At 42.2% G+C, this 23,288-nt stretch overlaps 1 protein-coding gene across 1 annotated transcript in view; it reads right to left on the reverse strand.

Moving 5' to 3' along the window:
* The window catches only part of LOC306965778 (VPS10 domain-containing receptor SorCS1-like), a 95,178-nt gene extending 74,342 nt beyond the window's left edge, over positions 1-20,836 (reverse strand). The window contains exon 1 of the mRNA XM_079560329.1: positions 19,910-20,836. Within this exon, the coding sequence (XP_079416455.1) occupies positions 19,910-20,671 (762 nt within the window). The 5' untranslated portion in view covers positions 20,672-20,836. The remainder of the gene's footprint in view (positions 1-19,909) is intronic.
* Between the last annotated feature and the right edge of the window lie 2,452 nt (positions 20,837-23,288).

The raw sequence follows: 23,288 nt of genomic DNA on the forward strand, positions 1-23,288 counted from the left end.
CCTTGAACGCCTCTCTCGGTGCTGCTTTGTGATCATAAAGAGGAAAAAGATCTGACGGCTCCCTGTAGATATTGGATTATTAAACAAACGGACATTTCATGATTTCAGCTGCATCAGAGCAGATCGGTCAGATGTTTGTCAGTCCACCATTTTTTGTACATTTCTGCTTAGTAAACCGGTAACTGTTGCGGCTTCTGCTGCTTCAAACATTTGCTGCACGTGTTTACATGGTGAGGGTAAGGGGTGAGTTGGGGGTGTCCTGTGAGGGGAGGGACGTGCGGCGCTTGTACTTCTATGGTACAAAGTGAGCTCGCTGTTTCTGAAAGTGGCCCATCTGGGGATGCAATGTGGGAATGCAACCATGCCTGTCCAGCCAAATGGAGAAGTAGGAGGGTAGTTTTAACATTGTTTCTTTTTCCATTTATCACCATGTAAAAAAAATCAGAGCTTGTTTGATCGATCAAAGCAGATACACAGAAGCAGTAAGTAAGTTTGTAGATGACTTCCTCCTGTGAATTGTATTGTGTGTGTTTTTTTTTTTATTTTTGGCTTTGCTACGACACAAAGGCACTTGAACACACAATGCACTCGTAATTTCCACTTCACAACTGGAACAAATCATCTTTACCAGAGCAGCACAACATCACGTTGAGTTTGCTCCACTCTCCACTCATATAACACAAGGGTATATGGGTAATGAAGTCTCGGCTCTCGTGGGAGGAAGTATTGTCGAATTGGACATATGCTGCTGAAGCTCTAGTTCACTAACTGCATAGAGATCCAACAGTTGACCCCATGAAAGGTTAAGGATTAGTTGCTAGTCTTAGTACTTAGAGGTACTCTACTTCAGCGCTGAGGAAAACAGGTCAAATTAACTTTCTCTTTTACCTTTACATTTATATGAAAAGCAACAGTTTGTCAAAGCTCAAAATTACTCACAACACTGTAAGTAACTCCAAAGACTCTCTGATAGTTATAATGCTATTTTGAGCTGAAAATAGACAATGGAAGTCATATAGCACCACATCCCTGGTCCCTCAGACACTTTTACGCTGAGCTTTTGTATTTGAAACAGGACATTTGCTATACTAGTGATGTAAAATGATTGACAATTAGTCTGCCATTTAATTCCCAGAATAAAACAAAATCCCTGAAAGCCCACTAAATGATGTTGTTAGTGTGCCAGAGCGCTTTATGAATACGAACCCTCACATCAACACATTAAAGAGCATTGTTTAACACCTCCAGTCTTTAGTATAGACCCCCAGTCTATTCCAATCAAAGTGTTTACTGTTCCGGTTTCGGGCGCCTGCAGGTATGGGCCATATCCTGATGCACTTCAATACTGCTGCAGCAGAACCCTAACGTACACGGGCTTTTGTCTGCCACATCAATTTCCATCTGCTTATTAACAAAGGCAATATTTCCTCGTGGGCCAGATGTTGCGCCCAGGCAGTGGATGTTTGAAGTCAGCCCGGTTGGCTCCTCTACGGATAACAGGTCACTGCAATCATAAATAATAAAAGAAACTTCACAAAAGCGCGACAAGCCGTCCTTATATAACCAGCCATTCATCTATAAGTGAGATTGTAAAGAAAAATGCTTTGGACTGTGTCGCTAGTTGCTTCTTTTAGCACTCGACTGTGTTAAATGATTCAGCCAGACGTATAATAGCAAAAGTACCGGGATATGGTGTCAGCGGTAGCAACATCTGTTACCTCGGTGAGCGTCTAACACCATTGATCTGTGAACATCAAATAGCGAGAATTTTTTAAATGGATGGTAAGCACACACTTCATAATAGCGGCTGCAGCTTCCAAGCAGAACGGCGAGAGTCTGACTTATTGGGATGCTCATGTCAGACACAACGGTCCGCACAGGGGAAAAAAGAGTTTGGTTGAGAAGTCATCTGAAACATCTCCCTTTTCCTTGAGGGCTTATGTTGTTGTATCGCTTACTTTTTGAGGATAAATGAAAGCCAGGCTACTCTGGGTGTCTCGCCCGCTGAGCAGAGAAGCTGTAGCGTGCACGAGGAGGGGGTCTGATCAATGTGGTCAGATTAGACAGCTAGTGGGGAGGTTTTTTCTTTTTCTTGAAGGCCAAGAAAGTAAAGTCCCATAATGGTTCACTGCAAAGTCCAAAACCAGACTTAAACAAACAAGTAACAGTGTGAGGGTTTTTGATATGCTTGTTGGAAAGAATAAGCGGATTTTAATGAGGGTCAGTGACATGTGATAATATGGGGATGGTTTTTATATAGCACTTTCTTGGAAGCTCAAAGACACTTTATAATAATCATAATAATAATGCATTGTTTTTTATATAGCTAACAATGGACCCGCCAACTCAAAGATGTTTTCCAAGTTAGTTCTTTCCTAGGGACACAAACTGTTTTGGATCTGAGGACAAATGTTCTGACCTGGCTTTCTTATAACAGGTCCCAGGTTTGAAAATGACAGTTGTTAAATGAGCGGCACGTTGGCACAGCGTTTAGCATTTGTGCTTCACAGCAAGAAGGTCCGGGTTCGTTTCCCACCTGGGTCTTTCTGTGTGGAGTTTGCATGTTCTCCCCGTGTCTGCGTCGGTTTCCTTCGGGTACTCCGGTTTCCCCTATCACTAAAAACATGTAGAATAGGTGAATCCTCCAGCCAGGTGATTCTGACCATCAGTCTGGCTCCACATCAGGAGATGGGTCCCCTGGCGTGGCACTGCCGCCGACCACTGCGCCTTACAGGTCGCCCCAGCGGCATCAAAGGACGGGTCAAATGAAGAGGACAAATAAAATACACCTACCTACCTAAAATTAGTATTTCATCCACAAAGATATTCATTAAAAAAACTGCTGAAAGGTTTCATTGCTTCTTGTTTTGCCTCACACATTCTTATTAATTATTAGTTGTAAAAGCAATTAACAGACTATCACTTCAACGGAGATAGGACCTAAACCTCTTTACCCCGCCTTAAACAAGTGCATTTCTCCAGTTTAGCTTTACCCAAATCTTAAAGCTCTTTACAACCTATATGCCAATGCAGCGCCTCATTTGAAAGCTAAGACCTACAAAACTCATCTAAACGTATCTTTTTCCTTATGTTGTTGCCGTGTTGTCGTCACTGATCGTTTCTTTTCTTTGTTTTTTTGGCTAGTTTTCGTCATATTTTAGCCACATTCTCGTCACTTTTTGTCACTAATTTGTTGCTTTTATTTTGCATTTTTGTCACTTTTCAGTCACTCCTTTGTTGCTCTTCTGTGCTATTTTTGTTGCAATTTCCTCACTTTTTTTGGTCATTTTTCTGCTAGTCTTTTGTTGCATTTTCCTCCTCGTTTTTGTCTCATTTTTGTTGCTATTTTGACACTTCAAGAGGCTTTTAGATTTGGGTTAAGCCAAACTGGAGAAAATGTGCTGGGTTCAGGTGGGGTCAGTCATTTGCTGCTTGATAATTTGCTGTCCTTATATAAGGGTAGCCCCTCATTTGCAGAGAGCAAAGAAGTGCCACAGTCACACAAGGCTGAAGTCATCTCATTTGCATTGCTTTCCATATTTGTCATCTAACGCTTGTTGTAGTGTAGAATGCATGTAATTAATTGAATTGGAATATATTATATTATAAATTACGTTTCCACTTGAATAAAAACATGAAGTGGCTGTTTGTAAGCAAGTTTTTGTTTTGTTTTTGCTGACACATAAATCTCTTAGCGCAGTTTGGCTTTGGTATCATTCGTAGCATTAACTACACAGAAAAAGTGTCCAATTTGGCAGAAAATATTGAAATCACAAAACAGAAATATCAGAAGAAGACAACAACAATGATACACTTTGTAATTACAGCCTGTTGGACAATCCCTTGAGCAACAAAAAGTGCATGTTAAAAAAATAATGACTACTTTTAACAATACAAATAATTTCAAAAATGGAAACCGAAAAGGAATCTGAAAACGGGAGGGATGTGAATCAGATTTTCAGAGACAGCACTGGAGGCACAAGAAAGACGTTCATTATATGAGTACATTCTACATGGAAAGATGTCATTTTAAAATTCCTCTTTTGCATTTGTGCATTCTTCTGGTGGTCTGGCAACAATAATTACAGACATGCAGACAATATACACACATGTACAAAAATAAATAAATTAAAAAACACAATTCTAGTCCCAAACATAACTTGGGTTTGAACATATAATTGAGGAAACACGGGGGCTGCGTGTGTGTCGAGGATGAAAATGAGCCCTCATTATGCATTGTTCTGTCCAAATTAACTTTATCCTGGAACAACATCTGCGGCAGGATTTTTACTTCATGGCGTCTCAGAAGATCGAGGGGGAAAAAAGAGAATAGAAAAAGCCAGGAGGGACCGGCGACTTACTGATAAAACACGAAGCGCTGCAGGATCTACCGGGCGACACAGCCTCACCACAGGATGGCTTGGCACAGTTTGTGAATACGGCTTAGCTTTCCGACTCTGGTTTATCCACCTAATGTAGGCGAATCCACATTTACGCACGTGCTATGAACAAAAAAAAACATGTTCTCTCTTTGTCTTAGCGCCCGTCGAGGTGGCACCATTCTCACTGCGATGTATTTCATGAATTTATTTATAATTCTTATGTGTGAGGCTTAAGGTTGGCTCTATAGGAGACTATCCTTGGGGCAGCCGTCTCTACTCTGCCCATCACAGGCACCCAAAGGCGAGGGTGCGCAGACAGCTCCGGCTACAGAGGGTGCGAACCAACAGACTATCAGATTTACAACCGGGGGGCATGCCCACATAAGCAAAATGTTGTAGAGCAGGACTTTCTACGGTTAATCCTTCTTTATTATTGAACACTGTGGACCTGGAATTTTATACACTTGCCCCAAGTATACAGTATGTGAAATATTATAGGTATAAGCCGCTGAGATGAATGAATGCAGTATAAAAATCCTACTTTTTGCATGGTTTGTATCTTCTTGACTGTTTCGTGTGTCCTTGTCGAAAATGTTGGTACTTGTTGCTGGATCATCAATTTATCTGTTTTATTTCCTGATGAAGCAGATTAGGTCACTGTTTTATCCTTGATCAATAATGTGTCATTACATTTTATTGTTGTGCAGACTTTAGACCTTACAAACTTTTTTTCCTTTCTTTCTTTTACTTTGTCTTCATACACGTCTTCCATTGACCTGGATGCAAAAACCAATGTGCTAATGTTATATGTAATAAACATGTAATGTAATGTAATAAACTTGTAGGGCCCGATCTTGTGTTTCTAAACGCAGGTTGTAGACTAAACCTTAGCGCTGACAGGGCCCAGGGGGCGCTCTGTGAAATCCAACAGCCCACACCACACTTGAATATTTTCCGAGGACTGGGGCTGAACACGTGCCCGGGTGTTTAGATAACGTTTCGGTGATGCCAGCCCCAAAACAGGACCATAATATTCTTTTTCTCCCGGGATACAGACAGTGTTTAACTCACAGTGAGATCAATAATGTTTGTAGATAATGTTTGTAGTTTGTCCTGTGAGAGCTTCAAAAGGATGTAGTCTAAATGATGAATGAAGTACATGAGGCTGTAGCGTGATGCAAAGGGCGATGAGGGAGGAAGAGATGAGGAGAAGCTGCAACAGTGGCTCACCACACCTCAGTCGAGTGACGCCCTCTAGCCACTGGCTACAGGCACTGGCCCTGCAGGTGTATGTGTGCAAGATGACAGCCTCGACGGAGAAAGAAAAACAAAAACAGCAACATGAGCCATTGAGCACAGGCTATTGAAAGTGCGGGGCGGCCCGGTCAAGGCTTATACACAGAATCTATGAAACGTTCTTATTTTATGTGGTCTTCAAAGAGTTCAATGCATTATGCAAAAGCAATTAGCACATGTGATCACTGCAGTAGCTACATTGAGTTCACTGTGTACATTTAGAAAAAGTACATTTCAAGGACACATCTCGTTTTAAAGGAAATCTGACTGATCAACTTTTCAATCTTTGAAGGTGCATTAAAAGTAAAAAGCTTGCAGCTCATTATAGTCCATTAAATCTTTGATCTTTGGAAGTTGTGCATAGAGCAAAAAATGTTGCCATTATATTTGAGTTCAAGCTTTATGTGTTGAAGCTTGACTTTTAATCTGGTTTTAATATAAGTTTTTCTTTCTAAAAGAAAAAAAACACGTATATATTTCTGCACAGATACTAACACTCTGTAGGCAAGGTCACCTAAGGTCTTTAGTTCATATTGCACTCGTATTGTTTTGGCATCAGAGTTAAGCTACAGCGTGCAGATGACAGCCCATGAACCTTAATCTACAATGTACAACTCCTATACGACTGAGAGCTTATACAAACAACACCAAATCAATAAACAAATCCACCAAATCAAATATTGCAACACTATTGGCAGCCGATTTGTCCACACAGTGCTTCTTTGAGATGTCCAAATCTTTAGTCCAGCTTGACACCCTGTATCCATACTCAATGGCCTTGTCATTCTCAAAGGACCAATTATGTTTTCTCTTCTTAAGTGCTGCTAACTAGATGCTGCTTGTTAATGATTGCATACGGCTGCTTTTAATTGAGTTGTTCTGAGATGCAAAGGACAGGCTGAAGTATAAGTATATGCCGCTAAAGTCTTTATGAATTGTCCTCGAGACCAAACTCAATTTAAAGAAGATACTTGCTGAAAGAACTGCTGCTCGATATACAATGTGACAAGTCCTTTTGCGAACACTCAGATTGTGTTTGATTCCCGGAGGAGAGAGAAAAGTGCACAAAGGCAAATGCCTAGAAGAAGTACTGATGCACTGCGCAGCTGGTGAGTCATAGAGGCAGCTTTGCATGGGATGGATCCCCTGACTGCGTACATGGCCTGGCTCCAGCTTAGATGAGAGCCATTACCAACCGGCACCGAGCTGCTCATCGGGAGTGCATGGTCTACCTAAATTCCTGCACGTAAGGCTGTCAAAGCAAGACGCATCAGTCGGAAAAGTGCACATATAATGCTGCCTTCAAGTGCGTATCAGACTATATTTGTGTATTTTCTCCAATAGCAAGACAATAGTTTCCAGATCTTGTGTGCATTTGTGTTCTTTATATTAGAAATCCAACCTCCTTACCCATTAATGGGCCCAAAAATACAAAGTGCAGTGCAGCCAACATAAAAGAAAAGTTTCCACAGCCATATTCAGTCTTATACGTATATAAAACCCAGCCCGTACTTGTGCAATACTCTTTCATCAAAAGCAACTAATCTCAATAGTCATTAGGCAATTGAAAAATAAAAAGTTGAGCTCATTGAAAGAAATTAGCTTCAGTTCTAACATTAATACACTGTACATTGAATCCCATCTGTTCCCATACGATTGGACTACAGTTCCTAGTGAGTGCTTCATCTTTGACGCAGGTTTCTGCTCAAAATATCATGCGTGACACATTGTAGCTCACACGTTCAGAGTTCATCAGTTATAGATGAAGTCACCGTCTTGCTGGTGACATTTTCACAGTAGGTTGTCATGTTCATCTCAAGTTTGACGATACATGTGTTCTATATTGTTCTATATTTATACATATATTTATACAGTGAATAACATTATTTCTTATGGATAAGTCTTGGATGATTGTGCTCTTTGCGCGTTACAAAAGTCCTGAAACAATACACCGATCTAGGCTAGAGGCAAAAAAAAAGGAAACACCAGAGATCTACAGTACACAGTACATTTTGATTCATTACAAGTCATGTGTTTTTCTTACTTGTGTTGGTTTGTTGGACAGACAGCTCAACTGTTGCTTTTTGCTGTATATTTGTTTGTTTTTTGGCCCCAATTGCTACCTCCAACCTCACAAAATCATTGAAATGTTTGTGTGATTGTTTTGTTTACTACGGATCCTTTGTCTGGTGCATGTCTGAGTATGTATGATTTCTAGACAGCGACATTACTGTCTTAAAACTTTATGAAACCACATGTATTTTAGCCTAAACTCTGCCATTACCTCCAAGGTCTGATTCTTTGTATTAAACTGACTAAAAAGAAAAATGAATTCACTTAATAATTCAAACTATTATTGGGCTTCCTAAAACCAGCCACTATATCTTTTTCCGGCATAATTCTAGCAGTGCATCATAAACCACTGGCTGCATATATATTCTTGTGCAGTGGACAGTTTTAAGTCTGGGGCCCAGTATGCAATGCATTTAAATGTGCTAGATGGGGCAGAAACATTATAATATAACAGATGTGTTCAAGGTCACAGGGGACTGATGTCTATCTGCGGAGCATTTGGGTGACAAGCGCAAAACAGTTCAACACCCCTGCCAGTACAATGCATCGTTACAATGGCATTTTTGACCAGCAGGCAATTTCTATGCATGTCTTAGGAGGACTTGGAAAAGTGGAAAATCTTGCTGAAACTTCCTGTGGGAAAAAAAGTTACCCAAGTTGAAACTTTTAGAAATGCTTGAATACAGTAAGTCTTATGCAATTCGTCAGGTTTACCTACCTTCAATAACCTGCATGCACTGAATAGGTTGTTGCAAAAGTGTAATACCAGCGTCTCATATTACGCTGACCCAAACAACAAGCTGTCATGGCAGGGTTCCCAAATGGCAGGGAACTTTGTACAACAGAAGGGGAAACGAGTAGAAAACCTAATAAGGGAAGCTTCTAAGCATTAAAGGTCCTATTTCATGCAAAATCAACTTTTTGGAGCTTTTAACCATGCTGTAATGCTCTTTCCTTATCAAAAACACACCCAGAGTTGTTTTGGGCTTCATTCACGCATGTCTGTGTAATTCTCCTGAATCCTGCTCCGCCCTCTCTTGGTAAACAACTGACTTGTGCCCATGTTACTTATTTTACGTATGATTGTCCAGGAAGTGAACAGGAAGTGCCCAACGTCTGTAATGTACGTTGGGCACTTATGGCCTGATTTTAATTTATAAAACAGCTTTTTCATTATTTCTGTTGAATGAAAGTAAGAAAGAAAAACTAAATAAATACATAAAAAGGAAGTGCCTGACATGTCTGCGCTGCCCCTGCAGTCCGAACAAAGTTATTTTTGCCCCAAAGTTGTGAATAAGAGGCTCCTTTCTAACCTACTCTGGACCTTTTTTTTTTTTCTTACCATAATGTCTCGCCAAAAGTTGGAATTTCTCTCCAGGTTTCAGTGACTAACCAGCCAGAATATGTTTGTCACTTCACCAATGGATGCTTGGCGAACCTTGGCCAGAACCAAAGTGGATTAACTCTTATGATCGGCTTGATTCCCTATAAGAAAAATACCCGATGGAGCGGCCAGAGCAGGAAGTAAATCAAAACGTTCGTTAGTGGGTGTGTTGGCCATTTATGAAGCTGTGTTTTGTATGTCAACTCCTTATAACTGCTTTGTGAAGAAACTTCACTTATTGCTGCGATATTTATATTTCTACTACTGCTAATGTTGCATGGGCGGCATCAACTCGGAGAGAGGGGCGGAGTTAACTGAATCCAAGCGGCTTGTCTTCCGGGTTGGAAAAAAAAAAAAAAAAAAACACGTATATTTCTCACAAAAATGAGTACTCCGTAGTCCTAGAGGTACAATATATAATAATATATAATATAAACCGCAATCGCGGAGTGGGCGGGGCTTATGGTCCATAGGGCGCCGGCATTTTTATTTCCCAGAACTCCGCGGGCGGACCCTACGTGATTGTTACACCGGCCGCGGGCATTGGCCACGGGTCAATACAGACCAGAGTGCATTGCGGTACTGCTGTCCGAGGAAAACCCGGCGTCACAACAATATAAGTGAATGAGGTCTGACTGCCGTGTGTGTGTGTGCGTGCATCCAAACAGGCCGATGTGTGTCATCGTCACTTACCACTAAACTGCAGGCTGTAGAGCAGGGGTGGCCAACCCGCGGCTCTGGAGCCGCATGCGGCTCTTGGCCAATCAGAGTGCGGCTCTTTGCATGATTGGATATGTTTAATACAATGCGGCTCTTTGCAAAATAATTGGTAAATATTTCCCATAAACTGTAACAGTCTTTGACCAAAAATCCAACCATCGTCCTACAGACACTGTTTCCTCTCTACACACATGAATGAGAGTCTGTATCTCCCTCCTTTTCGAGGCGCCGTGTAAAAGGTGCCCGTGCGGCCTCAGTCAAAGCGGGATGTAGGTTAAACAACAGGCAGGCAGATCGTGGCACTAGGATTAGCTTCTGTGCTTTTCAGGTTTCTGATCAGCTACCTTTTATTTGATGTAATTTGGCCTCATATTCACAGAAAAAGATCAAAATTAGGAAATGGAAAAAAGCGGAGCTCTTTTGAAGGATATGATGCGAAGCGCGACATCGCAACGTGGAAATACGCAAAATCATGACTTTTCTTTCACATGTGACAGTAACTGTAACAGATGCAACTTAAAACAGACTCTGAGACGTCCTCCAGAGGCTCCTGCTTAATGTTCATAAACTTTGTGCAGCCGAGAGTGCGTTCTCTGCACAGTCCAGTCAGGACGAAGCTGCAGGCACTGAGCGCACAGGCCAGGGGCGAATCAGATAAGGGGGCTCAGTGGGCAGGGCCCCACATACAAACACACCCCAGCATTAAAAAATAATAATAATAATAATAATAATAATCTTATTCTGTCTCAGTCAGAGCAGAAAGCACTAAATTTCAGTTAATATACATGTATTTCAATCTTGTTGAGGAGTAAAACCATTCAATCTAACACAATTATTTAAAAAAAAAGAAAAAGGCCAGGCATAAAATTATAGTTTATTGTGATTAAATAAAACGGTCACATTCTATTTAATCACAATAAACTACCGCCCCGGAATCTCGCTAATGGTTGGTGCCTTTGTGGCTCTTCACAGGATCAAGGTTGAAAATTTCGGCTCTTGGTCTCTGACTAGTTGGCCACCCCTGCTGTAGAGGCTCCACACCTGTACAGTGACATCCTCCAAAACAAATGACATCTGCACGTCTTTGTTTAAGTTTCTCCTGCAGATGACCGTGGCTGTTGTTAATTATAGATCCAGTGCACTGTGTAATGTCAGAGGCGCATACAAATGCGTAAGTTCCAATCCAGGCCATATTCCGTCTCAAAAGCTTTGTCTCCAAAAAAAAGGACAAGCAGAAAGAACAGTCCAAACACGAGCCTCTAATCAAACACGCTGCTCCGAGTGCTTTAGTCTCCGTGTGAGGAAAGCGAAAATGAAACTACCACTTAACGAGTGCATAGCCTGCACTGCGCTTTTTTTTTTTTTACTTTGGTGCGCTACCATTTGCTTTCACGTAGTGTGAGATCAGCTTTGAAAGCATTGCCCATTTTATTGTAAGATTATAAATACTGTCTAATAACGATCATTAGGCTATTTTATTTCAAACCAACGTCTTATTTTTTATATTGTACTTGCACCGTGATGCACCAAACCGCGGGTCCTGCACCGTGAACCGAACCGTGAGAGCTACTCCACTGTCTCTTGAATTCTATTCCCTGAGTTTAGCGAACATATTGTAGATGTAGTCGCTCACTCTGCTGGTGCTCTGGACAACGGCCTCACTCCTTTCTGCACACTGCAGCGAGTGGGCAACTTTGCACTAGACTATATAGCAGACCTGGGCAAAGTACGGCCCGCGGGCCACATCCGGCCCGCGAGATGATTCAGTCCGGCCCATAACTTGTAGGGCATAAATTCATAAGCATGTAAAAAAAAAAAGTAAGTCTCTAGCTCATTCCTGTGCGGAGTTATGATTTTTTTTTTTTTATTACCAGAATGCTCACTCCAGCCACTAGGGGGCAGATTAAATAAGAATAAAAGTAAAGAATTCCACAGGTGTCCAGCAAAGGGCACTGGCATAATAAGATATAAGGATATAAACAACACATTGTGTGACTTGCAAGTGGGATATGGACAGTCTGCCCCTGGGCAGCTGTGGCTACAATAGTAGCTTACTACCACGGAGTGCGGAGTGAATGAATATTGACTACAATGTAGCAGAGACTTGTGACACAGGCTTGTGAAGTGCAATAAGTGTAAGCCGTTTTTATGAGGCCACAGTCCTGCCAGGCTCATCATTATAGATTTATTGAAAAAAAGTCCTCAATGTATTTTCCCAATCAAAACATTTTTTTTATTTTGGAGCTTTTGTTCATGGACCCCGGCGATACACTCCCGATATATTATACTTATATCCCGATATAAGTTTGTGTTATTGTTGGTGCGGCCCTCCGACTCAATTCAGGCTCCTCATGTGGCCCCTTATGAAAATGAATTGCCCACCCCTGCTATATAGTCATTACAGTGGATTGCAGAGGCTCAGAGCTTTGTCTGGTCAAAGGGTCAGGTCATGAGTAAAAATCATCAAATATGACTGAGAAAGGAGTACGGGTGCATAAAACACTCCAATTGCAGTTTGTTTGACATGTGGCCATAGTTTTTAAAATGACTACTGCATGTGCAGGGAGGGCTTCAAGTAAAAGGTTTGGGAACCACTGGTCTACTTAGTGCGGGTCTACAGCTATAGTGAGTGACGGGTTATAGGGACTTGGGTGGACATTTAATAACTTTAATAACTCATAATTTCAGAACATCAAATGTGGAAACTAGTGGAGGCCGGGTCTCAGCTAACATATTATATAAATCTCTATAGTCTACTTTTGAATGGCTAAAATAGCACAATACTGTCCCTTTTATTGAAACAGTATAACCAGTATACCCCAAAATGAAGAGGAAGCTCCATATGAAAGTAATCATGTGTGAGTTACACGAGTCTGCTTGAATATGTATATTGGCTCAGTAAAGACGGAGCAATTATCTTAACTGTAAATTGATTAGACGGAAAGTAACAGTACAGAACCGCAATCTATAAATAACTATTGACGTTTAGCTGAAAAGGAGGTCTTCCAGCAACAATTAACATTTGTGCAAATTAGTTTGTGACTCTTCCCTGATTCTGTGTAGTGGGAAAGGTTGCATTTCAACAAGTCATTTAATCAATAATTCTAAGGGAATATGCAAAGTATCCAACTATAGGCTGTGCTACGCTGAAGAAACATCTATCTACTTTGTATTTTTATTCAAATTAGTTTTTTTTTAGCTTTAGGTTGCAGGGCAGGGTAATAACTAAGTTTCAAAGCAGCCTAATATAGTACAGTACGACATAATGTTGAGCTGTTTAAAAGTAGCAGAGCCAATGTAAATAAATCAGTTCTGAAGCAACAGATTGATGGAGCCATCTTTTGCATTCTCCTAGATGTTATTCATGAGTCAATGCGGGAATGACAGTGCAACTTTGTTTTAGGCCAAGACAATTAAGAAGAGGATTGAGTGGGGAAGTTACATCCACCGACAGGCCTTTCACAAAAGACTTGGGGAAGACTGAATGCCAATAGTGCTCAATAAGCCCAGGCTTTTCCGGACAAATTGGTTACAAGGCATTAGATCATCTTTTCCTAACAACAATTAGTGTTAAATGCTGTCAAGTCTTTGGCCACATTTATATATATGCATCCATGACGTACACAACATGTTCTGAAAGTGAGAAAAGCTGAGTTTTTTTCCCCCTCACACATGCAATGAGTCATTCTAACAAGTCAGGGAAGACTTTTTAGAGCAATAGGGGCATGACGCATTAGCACTTTATTTCACAAACAATCCGTCTTTTATAGATTATACAAAATTGTCTCAGCGCCATCATTCAGTCTGGTATCAATGTAAGATAATGTTGCCTAATGATGCGTGACTGTCTGGTGCCGTCTGCAAATCTCCCCAGAACAAGCTCGCAATGTTCATTCTAATAGGAAAGGAACAAAAAGGAGGATTTGACAAACAACTTTGAAAACATATTCCTATTTAAAGAAAGTAGACCAGCTGGAAAAGCGACAAGGATTCTTAATAGCCACCTGGCAGGCACCTACACCGACAGAGACGTGCCATGAGGAGGAAGCAGGAGCACAACATGCCTTTCTCTGTTTTGCTGAGATGAAACTGTACAATCAGGCAGAATGTAACAATGTGGGATTACAACAGTTGACATGTTGTTAGTAAATGCGATGACAAATCACAGGGGTATTACACGGAGCGGTGAAGCAGAAAACAGATTTGGCAGGCTATATGGATTATTGACAATCGCCGTGCTTTCATCAGTCATCCGTAGGTGACATTTGCATTATGTATTAACCTGTATAGGATAATGGTAACAATATAGGTCATGGGTCTTGCAGCTCAGGGTTAAATGCTCTATTCACAGCACTGTGCTAAGAGTGTATGGACGTTGACTTTGAGATGTATTAATGCAACATACTGAACAATGCTATAGCATAAGAAACAGGGCGCAAGAAATGTTGGAGGTTAAAGGTGCATTATGCAACTTTTAATGCAAAATAAAAGTTGATATTTTTGAGTATTTTACCTTGTAGTACCCCAGTGGCTGTATGAGTGGTCAATATGGCACCTTTTCTTTCCATCACGGTGGGCTCTAGGACGCTCCAGGATTAAATGTTTGGAAAGTTGTCACCGCTGACGGACCCTCATACTAGAAAACGTACAAAACAATTGATCCTAGAGCGTTGCAGAGAGCACCTTCAAAACCCTAGCTGCGTGTGGACAGCCATCTTTGTAAACTGCCTTAAAGGGACTATACAAAGTTTAAATTTTAAAATTAAGTATTTTCTTCCCCCAACATGTTCCAGCACTGTCCTAATGTGTAGAATGAGTCATATTCACCACAACTGCCTCTAAAATCCGGTCCGAAGTGCTGTCATGCACGAGCTTAATATAGAACCTGCAGTTACGCGAAAGACCTGAAGTGGCAGTAGTGAGTCCAAAAATGTCCAACTTGCATCTAGTCCCTAAAAATAGAAAAAAAAGCACTGTACTCCATTTCTAGTAAATGCTATGATTGTATTAAGATTTCAAAATTAGACAATACTTAAAGGGACTATACAGGGTTCAAAAATGTTAAAAGTAAGTATTTTCATCCCCCTACATGTTCCAGCCATGTCCTAATATGTAGAATGAGCTCAGACCTGTTCACCACAACTGCCTCTAAAATCCTGCACTGTCACTCAAAAAGGTGTTAATTCGGGTCAAAGTGCCATCATGCACAAGCTTAATATAGAAGCTGCAGTTACGCATAAGACCTGAGGTGGCAGTAGCGAGCATAAAATGACAAACTTGCACCTAGCCCCTTTAAAGGAATAGGCCACCGTTTTTACATACTAAGATATGTTCTTACCTCAGTTTAGACGTGTTAATATATCCCCGTTTGGTCTTTGTCCGTGCGCTCTGTCACGCAAACGGAGCACATACGCAGCCTCTCCCACATGTCATATAGCTCCAAAAAAGCTCACGATAGAAGCTACCAAGCTCTTCCACGTGTTCCCTATTTAAATAAAGTTACGTGAAGTGTTTTCATGCGAAGTATATTTACCCAGAAATGTAGCATGTCGATTTTATAAGCAAATAAAAAGGGGGACTATATTGTGAGGCGTAATGATACGAGGAGTAAAACGTCCGCGCAGTAACTCCTAAAGGTTATTGACGGAAGTGAGCGGGGGAAGTCTTTAGGAGTTACTGCGCGGACGTTTTGCTCCTCGTATCATTACGCCTCACAATATAGTCCCCCTTTTTATTTGCTTATAAAATCGACATGCTACATTTCTGGGTAAATATACTTCGCATGAAAACACTTCACGTAACTTTATTTAAATAGGGAACACGTGGAAGAGCTTGGTAGCTTCTATCGTGAGCTTTTTCGGAGCTATGTGACATGTGGGAGAGGCTGCGTATGTGCTCCGTTTGCGTGACAGAGCGCGCGGACAAAGACCAGATGGGGATATATTAACACGTCTAAAGTGAGGTAAGAACATATCTTAGTACTAGCTGAGACCCGGCCTTCGGCCGGGCCTCGCTAGTGTGCACATTTGATAGTCTGAGATTATGAGTTATTACAAAGAAATGTCCAACCCGTCACACAGGTCAGCTGTAGACCAGTGGTTCCCAACCCATTCGAAAAACTATGGCCACTACAAATGTTTAAAATAATTAATGCTAAAAATAATTTCAAACAAACTGCAATTTGAGTGTTTGATGCACCCGTACTCCTTTCTTATAAACTACAACGACAATATGTTCGTTAAAAGGGAATAGAATTCAAGAGACAGTGGAATAAGTATGGATAAATATGAGGGGTTCAGCTCTAACGGGTCGGTTCACGGTGCAGGACCCGTGGTTTGGTGCATCACGGTAGTGTGCAATGTTAAAAAAAAGAAGTTGGTTTTGAAATGAAATAGCCTAATGATCGTTGTTAGAGAGTATTTATAACCTTACAATGAAATTGGCAATGCGTTCAAAGCTGCTTTAGAATAAAATGTACCTCTGGGCTCACAATACGTGAAAGCAAATGACACACATCGCCCGGTGTCGATGCGCGCGCGCACACATACGCGCGCGCACACGCACGCACGCGCACACGCACGCACGCGCGCACGCGCACACGCACGCACACACCGCCCTGTTTTGATGCACGCGCGCACACATACACGCACCGACGCACACACAAACGCGCGCACACGCGCACACACACACAGCGCCCTGTTTGGATGCGCGCACACGCACGGCAGTCAGATCGCGTGCATTCGCGTTGTTGTGACGGCGGGTTGTCCTCGGACAGCAGCACCGCGGTCCATATGGACCCGTGGTCAATGCCCTCGGGCGGCGGGACCGCAACGTGGGGGCCGGCACCACGCACAAACTCACTACTGTCAGCAGGCTTCCTGATGTTCCCAAACGGTCTCCCATCCCAGTCCTAACCAGGCCCTTCCCTGCTTAGCTTCGGAGGAACGGTCTCCCATCCCAGTTCTAACCAGGCCCGTCCCTGCTTAGCTTCAAAGTCGGTATGGGAAATAAACATGGCGGCGCCCAGGCGGCGGCCATTGAGATAGCGTTTTCTATAATAGATGTAAAAACGGTGGCCTATTCCTTTAAGAATGGCAACAGTAAACAGCACATCCACATAGATGTGAATATGATTTTCTAGTTTTTAGGTTAAATATCTGCAATGCAAGACTTTATACAATGGAGTTTACAGCAGTTAAAATGCTTGGAAGAAGTGACGGATAAAAGGGCAACACCGCCAGTTGAAATGTGTTATTCTCCACCACGACTTCTACTTTTTGACACATCACTCAGCTGCTACATCCGTTCTAACTCGCAAACATTCAAGAAATGTGTCTGCACTCTAAGTTGAAGTAACAAAAATGCTGCTTTTAACAGTTTCACACAGTTAATGCACCCGGCCAGACAGGTCCAATGAGAAATCCCGGGTGATACAAAATTTTGTGGCTAGCGGGTTTATATCCGACAAAAAGAACCGCTCACAAGTAGGGTCACGGATTTTGCTTCAACTCGTACTTTAACCTTTGCTCAAATGAATCACCAGTTTCTGTTTGGGATCATGTTGAGCATTTCCCATATCAGAATTGGACTATTTGACTTGTCAGGGCACATTCTGTTCCTTATACAAAATTGGTGGTATAAGAGAAGTATGTAAGACAGACATTATTTTAAAATTGGACAAAATGTTTTAGAAAAGACTTGTACAAATCTGACCGCTTCTTTTTTGCAATTGTAAGGATTGTTTTTCTTGCTAAATAGGGCCAAAAAGACCTATTCAAAAAGTAATGGACCCGGTTATAGGTGATGCTTTTCCGCCTCATTTGTGCATAGAAAATAAGTTGTTGGAAACTATTTGTTCTCAGAAAGCTGGTAGTACCCCTTGTTTTCTTTTCAGTCTACGGGTAATTGTGTTTAACTTGTGTCTATTTGTTCCAACTGCAGGAAATCAAATTGAATCGACAAGGCCTAGACTAATTCTTTGTATATAGGATAGGAAAAACAATTAAGACGGCTGGACATCCTGGATGATTTGTCTTTGAACAAACTCAATGGATGTGGGTGTGAGCTGAGGAGTTCAACTAACAATAGAAAAGTAGAGGTATCTTTAAGTAGCAACAAGATAATTTATTTTGTGTTCACACTAAGCTGCAAAACCAGGACGTTTTTGATGAATAATGTTATTTAATCCGATGCTCCACAGATTGTATGTTATATGTTTGCAACTTGTGGGTTGGCTCTTACTGACCTTGACTTTATTTCAAATGTCAATCACTACCTTTTATGGTCTTCTACTGCTTTCAATTCCCGCTGTTAGAAGTTATAATTATGATCATTTGATGTATGTTCGCTTTTCATCGGGGGAAAACTTTTGCGAGTCAAAAAGTAAAGTGCAGACAGTGGGCTAACCTTTTCAGCATCGCTATCCTGTTTCTAAGCAATGCACACAAACCAAAGCCTCTGGTGTGAATACCAATAGATATTGCAGATGGATTGATGGACAGTGCACTTTGTGTGGTGGTGTTGGTGTGTGCGGTGTGGTTTTAATACATAATGGGGACCTCAGGCTACACAGCAAAAATGTGAGAACTTGGCGGTTTGAAAAATGTGACTAATTGAAGGGTTGGGATTAGCTTAATATTTATTTGAGTGTGTGGTTATGGATATTATAATGTTGTGGACTTCATGCCTCATATTGGTATGCATATCCGTGCATTTATTATGGAATGTATTAATTATGAAGGTATGGAGGGTGTAAGGTTATGTCAAGGTAAGGTTCAGAAAGCCAACAGCCAGGTTCATTAGTGCTGGTGTGTTGCTCTGCACATACAGTTGCACTGTACACAAAGTCAAGTGGATACCTCAAAGATATGTATAAATATTAACTAGAAATAAATGTATTTCTTGTGGGTTCAAAAGTGTCTGAGAATTCTTGGGGACTTGGTGGGTCCTCCTGTGCTAAAATATTAATTGAAAGTACTGAGATGTTGCAGAGTTAGATGCAGGTTAAAGTTCAGATGAGGTTAGAGAAGCAGAGGTTAAAGTTGAGAGGATCCAGTGCTTGTGGTGGCCATGTTAATACACTACATTATGCATTCAGGATGTCAGAGTGTTGCAATAATAAACACTCATAAACATCCAACTGCTCTTGGCATAGCTTTACTTGTGTCATAAATACTATAAGTAGTGTTGCGTTCTTTGTATTGCGTTTTACTATTTAGACCAATATTCATGACAAGACTTGAAAAAGTGTTTAATTAAACTCAAACACAAAAATGTAGGATTATGAGTGGTCTTCAGCACATTGGAAGGGGGATAAATATGGCAGAACAATAACAATAATAAATGTTTCATTACAGGTCTGCAGGTGGTAACGCCACCTTGTGAATGCCCGATCTCATTATATCTCAGTAGCTATGGGCCAAGTTAGTATCTGGATGGGGGTCCATGAGGGAGTAGGCAACAAGGACAGCTGTGGCTATATATTGCTTACCACAACTGGTTATGGAGTGAATGAAAAAACAAAAGACTTTTGTAAAGCGCTTTGTGACAATGTCAGGGAAAGGCACTTCACAAATGATTGCCTTTCCTTAAATTCTAGAATTAACAAACAATTTCTATTTATTTTTTTCAGTTTGGGGATAACCTTATTCTTGGGTTTTGGGGTTAGTGGGGTACGGTCAGAAGTATATTGGTTGTTGAGAGTTTCTATTATTTATGTAAACTGCAGCGCTGTTCCAAGGTTAGGGACAGATTTGATTCTTGTGCATGTGAAAGAGTGAAGCGAGGGAGGAGATGTGAGGGGGGAACGAAAGCAAAGACCCACCACTGCAGCCCTTTAACTCATCAGCAACCTTTGAGCCCTTTCACATTCAATCTCCATTATACATCTCATTAAGTCAAGACATCTTTGAGGGGGCTACTAATGACTCAAATCCCGGGGGATCGTTCAATTTACCCCCCCAATCACTCCAGAGGCCACACTGCGTCAAACAAAGTCCGTGCGTAAATCTGGGCTCTGTAGATGAAAGGTGAAAATATCTTCTGAACTACTCACGCTACTGTTCTGTCCAGACCAGTGCACCATCGCCTGGTTGTGAGCCGTGTCTCCTGTCAGCGCGAATGTACTGTGAGGGAGCTGGAACTCCTCTGGCTCCTCGGACGCAGCTGCACCGGCATCACCCCCTGTGTCCTCTCCACGGAAATCGGACCAAGTCTCTGCGCTCCTGGCACCGCGTCCACGGCTCTGGCTCTGGCCCGCGCTGGCCGCAACCTTGTCCTCGTTTCCAGTCGCATCGCTCTGCTCCAGATCTCCCACGTTACTTTCCCGGTCGTCCCCGCTGCTATTTCGGGTTAAGTTGCTTCCATTTAGCACAGTGTCCACTTTTTTCAGAAGTGTATCCTCTTTGCTTCGCACACCGCTTTGCGCGCAGTTGTTTTCCTCCAGCTCTCCAGGTACTTTGGATAAACTTTCTCCGCTCGAATCGGCACCGATGTCGTTTACGTCCCCCGTGTTCGCGCACACGCTTCCACCGCGACGCGCTTCCAGAGATCCATCGATTTCATCCCTTTGTAACTCGTCCAAACTAACCAAATCCAACGCGGACAGCTCTTGCGGTGGCGCCGTGGTTAACGGTGATTGACACGAGGGAATGCACCTCACTTCTGCCTTTGTTACGCCCAGGGATGAAGTTAGGGTGAAGAGCCAAATCCACTCGGAAAAAACGAAGATAAACCAGGGACTTGGACGCGTCTCCATTCTCCGATATCTTCCCCACTTCACAGGCGATAAAAGCACATCTTTCGACGCGTGGAGCATCTGTCAGTCACTCATGGCACGGCGAAAGTGAACGCGCTGTGGCGCAGAAGATAACAGCGAGCAGAACGAAGAGGCAGCAGCGCGCGGACAAGTGCTCCCAAGAACTGATGCAAACGAGAGGAGGAGCTGGAGGCTGAATCCTGCCCGTGAGGGGGGGAGAGGGGCCCGAGTCTGCCCCCCTCGCATCCTCAGCGCAACGCGGATCAAAAGGCGACTGACCGCGCTCTTAATTAAGTTCTGCTTATATTTCTGAGCACACGTGGTCCCCTTGGGGCTCCTTATAGTACTTTTTGATCAGCCACTCGTGATGCGCGACAGATTATGACAGATTTGAATCTATCATAATCTTGAGGGTAATTATGCATCGAATTAGAGAAGTCTGCTCGTCAGGGTGGCCACCGGGGAGACCTCCAGAAACATTAAAGGTGCAGCCCGTTGGTTGTCTTCCAGTAGAAATATTCCTGACAGGGCCTTTATGGGAGGCACAATGAGCCTTTGCATTTTCCATTAGCGGGGGCCTGGGTAATCAATTAACAGGATTGCCTGTGTTCACTGTCAATTATGGCACGCAGGTAATGGCTTTGTTGCGGCCGACCTGAGGGATGGCTAGGAGTGGGCTTCACAGCCGACCGACTCACCTCAAGTCACGGAGATATTCCATTCATCAGGAAGGCCATGAAGTAATGGGATTTTCAGCCAAAACACCGGCTTTGACTTCTGCAGAAACTGTTAATTTATGTCGGTAAAACCTAAACTTCAAGCCAAGTGTAAAAAGCACAGGCACAGACGCATTTTAATATAGTAGCCTATATTGACTTTGTTCACTCTCAGCTGAATGTCACTATATCACTAAATCACTGAAGGCCTATACTGCACTTAACTCTAACAATTCTGTAACGTTTGAATAAGTCTGGTAAAAACAAATTGTCTATAGTCTATGCTGGGTTTACACATAGGCACCATGGTTTACGAAAATAATTTCCCCGTGACTTGTGATCTGTTGTCGTTCTGTGTGAACATAAGAGCACTGTACAGTATGTAGAGGAATGTATAGCTTGGCAAGAATAAGACTCTGCAGAATCCAAGCACTGAGTAGTTATCCCCGTAGGTAAATTTAACCCATCCTCAATGCTGCTGGGGCATCCTGTAGGAGCACGGGGACTCATCTCCAGATGTGGAGCCAGGCTAAGGATCAAACAGCGTCGGGAGGGACGGGCTGTTGGCAGAGCAAGTCGTTTCGTGGTCGGAAGGTCGTGGGTTTGAATACCAGCTCCCACAAATGCACACTGTCTTTTTGTCCTTGGGCAAGACACTTCACCCACCTTGTGTTTGTGTACATTGGTGTATGAATGAGAGAGTGAATGGGTGACTGGTTCCTTACTGGAAAGCGCTTTGGGCCTGATAAAGGGCTATATAAGTTGAGTCCATTTACCATTTATCAAAACACCTGGCTGGAGGATTAACATGTTTTTAGTGGCAGGGGAAACCGGAGTACCCAGAGGAAACCTACGACATGGGAAGAACTTGCAAACTCGAGCAAACTCCACACAGAAAGGCCCTGTCCAGGTACCGCTGCACCCAAATATTATTAGGATTATCATTATTCATTCTATTTTTAATCATTTTCTATTTTAAACAATGCACAGTTAACCCAAAACATGCTCATGATTGATCCATGGTCACATTGTCACATCATAATCAAAAAACAGCAAACAAACTAAACACCTGGACAACCTTAATCTTATGTGTAAAGACCTCAGTTAATGAGCTTATCAGCTTCAGTGTGATTCAATGTAGAAAACCATGTTAAGTAATTATTTTGTATGCTTTGGAAACACATTTTAAGTATAAGCTTATTCAGACAAACTATACTGTGCTAGCTTATGAAATGCTGTGCTTTCAATTATTTAATACAAATTTTAGAAAAAATTTATTAGCTTTAGTAATAGATTTATAAAATTCGGACGAAATATATTGGCACTACACATTCCCTGACTTTGTGATCTATATTTCGTACCCGGGGTGTTTATTTCCATGTTTGTTTGTGAAAGGATAAAAGCGTACCTGTGTCCGTGGAGTCTGTTTTATCAATCCGTTGCAGCCGAGCGTAGCAAATTCACATTCCAAACTTTGAGCCCGTCCTCTCCACTGGATAGTAATGGAGCCGCTGGACACTAGATGAATGGGATGCATTTAAAGTGAAAGTAAGTCCTCTATCTCCAAAATGATTCATACAATACAAGCCCGCAGGTGTCCGCATCGCCATGGCAATAATCGAGAAGCCATTATTGCCACGCGCCCTGGAATACATTGTGATATTTCACCACACTTTGGGCTTTGTTCCAGTCAGTTAATGGTAAACCATTAGGGGAACCAGAGCCTGTCCAAACCCTGTGATTAGATTCTATTTCTGGGCAGCGTTTAGTCAATAGGATGACGATGCTGTTGACTGGTGACTGATGCCGAAGAGACTCCCTGTATCGAGCTGCATTCTCCCCATTGCTCCTGTTTCACGTACGGGTCAACGGCACAGAGACGTCTTTCATTGGCAGCCATTAGTGATGCAGTGAGCAAGAGCTGTCTCAATCTGTTTCAGTTAGCCCCCACCAGACAAGGG

This window comes from Gobius niger (assembly GCF_951799975.1).
Source record: "Gobius niger genome assembly, chromosome: 7".
NCBI lineage: Eukaryota > Metazoa > Chordata > Actinopteri > Gobiiformes > Gobiidae > Gobius > Gobius niger.